This window comes from Apus apus, chromosome 3 (assembly GCF_020740795.1).
Source record: "Apus apus isolate bApuApu2 chromosome 3, bApuApu2.pri.cur, whole genome shotgun sequence".
NCBI classification, from domain to species: domain Eukaryota; kingdom Metazoa; phylum Chordata; class Aves; order Apodiformes; family Apodidae; genus Apus; species Apus apus.
Window position 1 is genome coordinate 33,089,140 of NC_067284.1, and position 9,700 is coordinate 33,098,839.

The following is a 9,700-nucleotide window of genomic DNA, read 5'->3' on the forward strand; positions in this document are numbered from 1 at the left end:
TTGAAACCTCAAATCTGAGTCAACATGAGATCCAAATTAAAGGCTATAGCATGTCTTTGTCTCCCAAAGGCTGGAGATGTGTAGCCTATAGGCTGTACCAGGGGGATGTGTGGGGCAGATCCCCCTGTGCTCCTGCCCCACATGCTGGCCAGGGCTCAGCCTTGGCAGTGGGCTACTTGCTAACTGCTCTGCAGCTGAGATGTGTCTCCAGTGCACTGCAAAGGGCACTGGGAAGCACATAATGCATCCAACCAGTGCCCAGGCACTTGGTTCTCGTGACTGAGCAGGGATAATTTAGGAGGAGGGCTAGGACTGCAGATGTCCTAAAGAGGTCTCATCTTTATTCACATTCTTTTAAGTCTGAAAATGCATTTCCTTACCCATCCACACAAAAAACCAACCCCTATTTCTCTGTGTTCATATTCACCTGTAACCCATACAACACCTCACACGTACATGTAACTGAGTGTGTGTTGAGAGGCAATGGCTTAGCCTAGTTGCATAAAAGAGAATTACAGACCATTACCTTCTGTGTTTTAACTCAGTCCTACTCATACATTAATTTAGACCCTGACTTTCAGTTAAACTGACCCAGCGGACTGGGCACTTATTTTGAAGTGTGAGTGGATACAGGAAAGAAAAATTAAAAAAAGCTGCAATAAGAAATTCCTATTTGTTTTGGTTTATAAAGTCATGCAGCTGCCTGCCAGGGTCAGCTGTCTTTTTTTATTGCTGCAGGCTTAAATTCTTTTTCTCAGTCCTGATGCTTTATTGCTTGGGTTGTGTTTTTGCTATATTTTTTTTCTTCTTTTTTTTTTTTTTTCTTTTTAATACTCAGGCAATCTACAAAATGGTCTCATCAGTAATGAAAATGCCAGAAGATGAATCTACTCCCGAGAAGCGAACAGACAAGATCTTCAGACAGATGGACACAAACAATGATGGTAGGATCTTCACCAGCACCCCTTCAGAGGCTCTATAAAGATAGGTTTTCTAGCCCAGTGTTGGTCGAAGCAGATGATGGTATTTGGGGAGAGGGGGTGGAGGGCAAGGATGTCCCACTGATACCTCTGGTATCTGCCTGGCCACAGTGAGGTCTGTGGTCCGTAACACATAGGGTGAATTAAAAGGCAGCAGGTGAGAGACTTTTCCTGCTGGGGCGATAAAGGGATGGGAGGCAGTCTTTCCTTCCCTGACATTTTGGAGGTAAATCCCCTGCTGCAAAGGCTCCCTCAAACTCCCCTGTGTCTGATGTCTTTGGATTATTTTCTCTGGGTGCAGCACAAACTAGGCACAAGGCTTTTCTCCTGTTGCCTTTGATAGGGTTGCAGTCCTGGGTTTATCATCAGTAATGCAGATCAGGGATGTGGTTGCTACCTGAAAGCAAGAATTCTCCACAGTCCATAATACTTATTTTCTGTGAATGTTTATGGTGTGTTTACATCTAAGCGTGGTCACATGTGCTCCTGTAGTGTTTACTTTGTTGCAGCAAGCACATCCAGGGGATGTAACAGCTCCCGAACCAATTATGGAGCCACTGGTTAAATTATCTGACAGAGCACCCATCATGACCCCTCCACCTGAGCTGGCTGATTTCCTTTGGCTCAAAAACCACGGGCAAAATTGAGCAAATTCCTCTGCCCATCAGTCTGCCAATGTGTTTCATCTCATCCCAGTCAAGGTAGAGCTTTCCCTGGGAATTACCCTGGCAGCAGCCAAGGTGGCAGCTGCCCAGGTCAAAACCGGGATCGGTATCCTACTGCTGTGCTCAATGGGAGCAAAGAAAGATTTGGTTCTAGCTCTGAGATATGGAGACCTGGAAAAATATGATCTTATGTACAGAAAGGTTTTATATTTAAGAGAATTTTATGGCTGCATTTTGGCATCTGCTGCTGTAACCCAAATTCTTGGCCTTTCTAAAGTCCTCAAGTATTTTACCTTTGACTTCATAAAAGCTGGCACTTAGTCCCCTGGCTTCACATGTGAAGGGCTCTAAAATGACATGCTTAAAGTATTTTTGTTCTGTGGAAAGTAGTGACGTGTGCAGATGTGCAACAGAGTCATGGTCACAAAACCTGCTAGATACATCCTCCATCTGTTGTCCTTTTTTGCTGGACTAAAGTCATCCTATTTCCAGTAAAATACCAACCCTGCAAGCTGTGTAGTGCCAAGGAGCAGAGCCTGCACACAGATGTGTGCTCTTGGAGGCTGGAAATGTTTCTTCCCCATCAGACAGTTGGACATTGCAAATAGATTTTAACTTATGCGTTGCTTTTAAGTATTGCAAGCAGAGGGGGGAACTAGTCGGTGTTCTGATATTGACGAGTACTTTTTTAGGCTGATAAAAACTTAAGAAAACACTTGGTTTGGGACATTAGCTTAAAAGCCAGAAATTAGGACAGAAGTGTGCCATGGGTTTTTGAGCTTCCATAATTTCTACAAGAGGAAGGTTTACACATTCCTCCCTATTTGACCTCATTTGGGTGCTGGCCACAGAGCTTAGTCTTCCTCCCATCCCTGCAGCAGGCTGGAACCATCCTGGGGCTGGTGAAAAACACTGCAATGAGCTTGTGCCTCCCTCCCTTCAGGGGCATGTGGCCAAAAGTGGCAGCAGGTGGCTGCCAAGAGCAAGATGTTCATGTGTGTGTCCTTCCTGTCTGGAGCAGAGCAGTTTGGGTTGAGTAAGGATGGCCATGGGGTCTTTTGTGAGGCTAGGGGTAGGTTGTGCTAGGAGCGTGAGGTAGAAGGGACATAACTGGACATGATGTCAGGGACGCAGCAAATCCTTGTCTCCTCCAGTTCTTAGGGAAAAATGTTTCATTTCTTGTTAATACTGCTATGGCTTATTTCTGCCATGGTTTGGAGTGCTGGAGCAGGAGGGTAATGGTGCTAGTAGGCAAGGCAGAGGCTGCTCACAGGCTCCTGATGGCATTTGTGCAGGAAGCTAGTCCTGAGCTCAGGAAAAACCTGCCAGGAGTCTGGGTCATCCCCGCATGAGATCTGGGAAACCAGATGGGATCTTTCCTCCTATGCTGTTGGAGCCAGGGGATGCCGGAGCAGTTGCTCCTTGTGTTCACTGCTCACAGATCACCTTTGCAGATGTACAGACTGTTACAGGGTCCCTCCAAGCCAGCACCTCTAGCCTAAGACAAAGATTTATAAACAAAAAACACTCAGGAGTGATACATGGCAATAGGTGGCTTCCCCAAGGCTGGCTTTTCTTGCTGCCCTGTTAAACTGGTCCTATGCTTGTACACCCAGCAGGGCACAGAAAGGGGCTTGTAGAACCATGGAATCATAGAATAGTTTGGGTTGGAAGGGACCTTTAAAGGTCGTTTAGTCCACCCCAACCCCAGCCCCCTTGCAATAAGCAGAGACATCTTCCACTAGACCAAATTGCTCAGAGCTCCATCCAAACTGACGTTGTAGGTACAGGAGAAGCCATCACTGCTCAGGCCTACATGTCACAACAAACAAGGGGGTGAAGTGGGGGAATTCAAGATATTTGGTTAAAAATGTTATAGTAATATAAGCAGCATTTTCAAAGTATACGTGTTCTTCAGGTACTATACCTTGTGTTCACGTGTCATGTAATTTGTGTAGTCTGATTCTGGGCAAGAACCTGTCAAATGATATTCGATAGTTGGTTTTATATTTTGCACTGTCTTTTTAAATAAAAAAATAAAAATTATTATGCTGGATTGTTTTGCAGGAGAAAAATGTGTCTGGGCTTAAGGGCTTGAGTAGGATTTGGCTGCTGAGCATTGCGCTAAATTCCCCTTGATGCCTTTGTGATAGATTAAATATACATATGTTGCTTCAGTGAGGAGGGGGTGCTGTTAAGCTGCGGCGATGGTGGTGGCAGCAACGGACTTGTAAAAAAGTATTTCCATTTTGTTTTTCCTCCCTGTCAGGTAAACTGTCTCTGGAAGAGTTCATCAAAGGTGCCAAGAGCGATCCCTCCATCGTGCGGTTGTTACAGTGCGACCCCAGTAGCGCGAGTCAGTTCTGATGAAAGCGGACAGTGTGCACAGCGAATCTCGGCTTGTGTCCTTCAAGCTTTGCTCGCAAACGGATGCCTTCTCAACCATCCCTCCACACTTCACGGATAAGATCCCATTGCCAGATTGTGCGTGCGTGTGTGTGCGTGTGCGCGCGCGTGTGTGTGTGCGCGCGTGTCCGAGCGAACCAGCCCTGGCTCCCCTGACTAACACCGGTGCAGCTCTCCTTCGGCAGCTCCGCTCCCGCTTCCCCGTGACGCTGCGGTTCACTCCACACATGTTAAACGTTAAATCGGAAGGGATGTTTACATGCAGCTGCAAAAAGAGTTCAAATTGCTGGTGAGATACCACTTCACTTAGCCCGTGAGAAAGGTGACGTTCCGGTAGTTCCCAAGAAGATGCTAGGTAGGACTTTTACCCGACACAGCAGATGGTAGGTAATTTATTTTGCTTGAGAAATTACTGTGTTACAAAATAAATAAATAAACAAGAAAAATAAGCGGACTGAATGGAGTAGAAAGAAAAAAAAAAATTAAAAAAAAATTAAAAAAATAAAATAAAATTTAAAAAAAAGCAGCTTTCCTGGGCATGGTTCCAATTTTCTTCTTGAGGAAAATTGCTTGCACTTATCTATTGGTCTTTACTTTCTTTTAATATATATATAAATTATATATATATGGTGAAGTAAAATTTTAAATATTTAGGTCATCTATTTAAGGCATAAAATAGAACTCGAGCTTTGTTTCTTCTAGTTGTCTGTGATTTATTAAAATCTTGGAGATTGTTTGGGGTTTTTTTGGTGATATTTATGCATTAGCAAATTGCTGTTCCAAAAGAAATGCATGACTAGCAGTTTGTGGGTATTTCACTCTGTTCGATTCCTGAATGCAAATGTTTGTTCATTTTTACTGTTGATTGTTCCAACGTTACTATATTAACAAAAGACCTGAAAGGATTTCATCCTCATTTTGTATTTCTCAGTGGAGTCCTACTTTCTGGTGGTTGCTGCGTTAAATGGCTTTTGAGTGCCCCAAGGTGACGTGACTCGCACTGCTGTTCTCAACTCGGCTACACCTCCTCCCTTTTGCCGTCGATATGTTAATAGTCTTGTGCATTCCAGTGTTATTTAATATCTGCCTAATGCCAAGAAATATTAATTGAAATAAAAGACTACTTTTCTTGTCACTGCCTGTCTTGGTCTAACCCATGGAACAAGTTCCCATCATCACATGTTTGGGGGAAGGTTGAGGCTGGCTCCCTGCCCGGCGTGTCCCCATCTTGGCTAAGTCATGTTGCCTTGTAAGTATGTTTTGGGGTTTTTTGGGAGCCAGTGTTGCAGCTGGGTTAACTCAGACATCTTGGTGCCTGTGGGATCCTGCTCCATCCCAACTGGATCCTGGGTGAAGGCAGTTCCTTGGTGAAGACTGCAGGAAGGTGACAACTTAGTTTCTGCTGGATGTGGAGATGCTCATGGTACTGAAGGGAAAGTTGCCAGCCCTGCTGGCCAAGCTGTTGTGACAACAAGTTTAAAACATAAAAATAACTCGTTCCTGTCAGGTACCAGCTACATGCCGTTAAGAGTAACGTTTGACACTGGTGGCATGGAAAGCAGTTTTCCATGTGTTCATCAAGTCTGCAGGTAGCTGCTTAAGTGTGTCCTCTCTGCAAATTAAAGTATCAACACATTATTTGGCCTGAGGTTAATATTAAGCATGTAATTAAGAGATTTTTTCTGTGTGGAACGGCCTAGTAGTGGTTAGGTGTTAATAAGTATTTTTTAAAAAGAGAAAGAGATGGTTGCAATATCCCAATGGAAACACATTGTTAGGTCAGACTCGGTCTACAATACAGGCTCGTGTCAGTGCTGCCAAGCAGAAAAGTGTGTTCATTTTTTTATCCCCCTAGAAATTAACATTTGAGCTATTAAACCAGTCCTTTCAACTGCAACACCCTGCTGATGAGCACAACTTTGGAAGGAGAGTTAATCAGAACCCTGCCTGCTTTCTCTGGATGAGCCCAGCAAAAAAAGCCAAGTATTGGAAAAAAATATATAATTCCGTGGTTGTTTGTAGTCTCTCTCCAGTCTTTGTTCACACTGGCTGGCTGTCATCACAGAAGATACTGTGATGTTAAAGATGCTGCAGATGTTCTTACACTAATGGCTCTTTTTTCATGGGCTTTGTAGCAGTTGTTTAGTTGCACACAGTTTAGATGGAAATTGACCTTGTTGCAGGATGATGCCTCTGAGAGAGACCACAGCACTTGAGTCTTGTTTGTACAATATTAAAATGAGTCAGGCGTATTTTTAGTCAAGTGTTGCACAATATCCTTCTCTTAGGGACCAAGGATGTGAAAACTGTTTTGCTGTAGCGTTCATAAATGCAGCAGTTCTTCTGTCATTCCTCTGCTCTCGTAAGTAGGACTTCTGTCACCTTTGCCACCTTGTCCTAACATCTCTCCTCTTCTGGTTTCTACTTAGGTCTGTCATATATAATTTAAGTCGTGTTTAAGAAAGCCCAAACGCTTCTCATTTGAAAAGAAAAAACCCCCTCCTTACCAAAGCTCATTTTGACCTTGTTTTTGCAGAATCAAAATGAAAGAGTCTGAATTTGACTGGCAAAAAAAAATCATTTGCTCTGAAATGTGCCAGGGTATTTGTGATGGAGTTTGCTGCCTGCTGTGGGCTGACAAGACCCTGAGCAGCCCCATGCAGACAGTGCAATTATGTCCTGTAAATTGGGCCAAACTTCTCCCTTTCTCTTTTCCTCTTTAACCTTTCCAGTCCCCGATTTGGTTTTTTTTTTAGGTTGTCCCCCACTGCTTTCCTAGCTTTTAACGAGTTTCTTCTTTTCAAGTGGGTTGGTTCCATTTCAAACCAGGGCTTGCGCAGGGTGGGCAAGCAAGATGCTTCCAGCTTGCCTTTTGGAAAGCAAGTGAGGAAGGTACCCAGGAGTGGTGGTCACACACGGCATGCTGGGGGAGCTGGTGAGGTGCTCTGAAGCCCAACCAGGCTGTGTTTCAAAGGTGGCTTCTGATACGGAGAACCTTTTGATTACAGGCCAGCTAAGTACTGGGAAGTGCTTTATCTTGCTGCTGTCAAGCAGCTCTTAAAATCAGACCTGCTTCAGAGGCTGAAGTTGTACATCTGTAGTCACTGGGTAACTTTGAACATCTTGGCTGTGCTTTGAAGAGCTCCTCTGAGGATACATCTGCTCCCCTGGCTGGTAATGAGGACTAGGAAGGGAGAGCAATTTCCAGGCTCATCCTCCAGGATGTGTCATTGGAGAGTTGATCCAGGCAAAGTTCAAAACTGATGGAGAAATCAATGAAGAGCTCACAAACCTTTATTGCTCATTGAGCTCCAGGGATGTCTTTTGGTGAGGGACTGATGTGTAGGGCGGGTTAATCACTTGTTAAGTGATGTCCAAGTGATTAATAGAAGACTTCAACTTGTTAAGTGGCTGGTGTTTGTGGGAATTGTATGTTTAAACAAAAATAGAGTCTAACTTAGCAAAAGTGAGTCTAGCACCAAAAAAACCCCATCAGCGGGTCCATTTTTACTTTGCTATGTATTTTCTCACCACGGAAGTACCTAGCACTCTGAAAGCTCTGGCTAATTACTACATAAATTCAGGCTTTTCTGTATGAATTGCAGGTCCTTTTAAGCTAATTCAGAATTATGTCATTGCCTTTCAAATTAAGTTAGTGCCTGTCTGGTTGCAGCTTAACTCCAGCCGGGATGGCAGAAGTGCTTGGATTCAGGCTTGTGTTTCCCTGTCACCACGTTTGCATTAGCCCTTTGTTTTTCAGTAAGGCCCTTTGCAATGTATTTTTAGCATTAGCGTCTGAGTAATAAACTCCTGCAAAGAACAACATGAGCATTTCTTAAGCCACTGGGCAGATGGTCTCCATGGATGGTCCCCGATCCATTATGCAGGGCATCCTCTCTTCATCTTTAAAGGTTAGGAACAGCCATTGACTTTTAGTGGCCTGGTGGGCATGCTGGCATTTTGAGATCCCCAGGCTGCATGATGGCAGATGCCTTGCTGATGAACACCAGAATTGCAGTTATCTCTTTGGAGAGGGGAGAAGTTTTCATTGGAAAAAAAAGGAAAAGTGAGGGAAAAAAGGAGAGCAGATCAGCTCTCTGTATAGAAGCTTTGGAGATGTGCCTACATCACTGGAAGCAGTGTGCCTGGAAGCAGGCCTTACCTGTTGCCCATCTGTATCAAGTATAATGGATCAGACCCAGACACACTTCTGAACACTCTCTCATGGTCACTGTGGCTAAAGGGTGGGCAATGCATCACCAAAGGGTTGGGTTAATCCCAGTTTGACGGCCATGCCAGACAAGTCAGAAACCACCAAGTTCTGAGGGAGCTAGTGGTTGTTATTGCAGGACCCCTCTCATTTACCAAAGGTCTTGGGAGCCTGGGGAGGTCCCTGCTGACTGGAAGCCAGTGTTATTTCAGTCTGTGAAAGTCAGTGTTATTTCAGTCAGGGTGTGAAAGAAGACTGAGGGAACTACAGACCTGTCAGTCTAACCTCAGTTCCTGGAAAATTTATGGAGAAGATCATACTGGGTACTATTGAAAGGCATTTAAAGAATAATGACATCATCAGGGACAGTCAGCCTGAGTTCACAAAGGGAAAATACTGTTTGGCTGATTTTGTATCCTTCTACGAGGAGATCACCTGCCTAGCAGATGAAGGGAAGGCCTGGACAGGGAGTAGCCTGTGAGCTAACTCATATAATTAGTATACCAGCCCATACCCTAACATGCAGAAACACAGAACTGGTATAGATAAACCTGAGCTGAAGCAGGGATCTGTCTTCCGTTTGGGCTGTTCCTCCTGGGGTAAGATGTCTAGGTTTTAAAAGTGTTTTGAGAGAAGCCAGAGGAAAGGCCATGTGCTGAGCATCACAGCATGGAGCTGGGGAGCATCTCCCTCTCGAGGACACAGGGAGCCGCTGCTGGCTGCAGGCAGCAGGCTGCTCTTCTCCAGCTCCCACAGGGATGCAAAGGTGTGGTGGGAGAAGAGACCCTTCCTCCTGCCAGACCCTACTGGGGCAAGCAAACACGAGGCTTCTGGGGCTGAGGTGATGACTGAACCTGTCAGCCAAGAGCAAGGTCGCTGCTGAACCCATATGGTTTTCCTCTTTATTGTTTTTTCAGTAAATTCCTGGACCTTTTTCAGGGCAAGTAATTGACTCCACTGTGGAGTTGATGCCATGGGCAGCAAGCAGAATGCTGGCAGCTGGTTCCTCAGAGAAAAGGTAGCCCAACAAGTGAGCCTTAATATGCCTTTAATAGCCAGGCACAAAGCACAAACTCTGCACATGCTTTCCTTGGGGAAAATAAAACTCGGCTAATTTAGATGTTAGTGTTGCACAGCCATGGTTAATTTCTGTGCTGCTTTCCTTCTCAATTATTAATACTTGCAAGGCTCCCAACAAGGAGGTTTGATGCCTGCTGAAGAACATGAGTAGCAGCACCTCATGCCCATGGTCACACTGGGGAGCAAGGCTGCATGCATGCTGGACACATGGTTGGACGTGCTGGACACAGCCGCTGCTGTGCCCCACCTCCCAAGCCCTATGGGCTAAAGATAACTGTATATAAGAACAGAACTTCATTTTTAAGCAGGAGTGGCTTAAGCCATCTTAAAAGCAGTTGTTGAATATTTCTGAGCTACTT

The 9,700-nt window shown here is 44.8% G+C and overlaps 1 protein-coding gene across 3 annotated transcripts in view; it reads left to right on the forward strand.

Annotated features, from left to right (window-relative positions):
• Window positions 1–5,186, forward strand: part of HPCAL1 (hippocalcin like 1) — a 63,364-nt gene extending 58,178 nt beyond the window's left edge. For all 3 annotated transcript variants that reach the window (XM_051615495.1, XM_051615497.1, XM_051615496.1), the window contains 2 exons: window positions 839–944; window positions 3,915–5,186. In XM_051615495.1, the coding sequence (XP_051471455.1) occupies window positions 839–944; window positions 3,915–4,012 (204 nt within the window). In that variant the 3' untranslated portion in view covers window positions 4,013–5,186. The remainder of the gene's footprint in view (window positions 1–838; window positions 945–3,914) is intronic.
• Window positions 5,187–9,700: the final 4,514 nt, after the last annotated feature.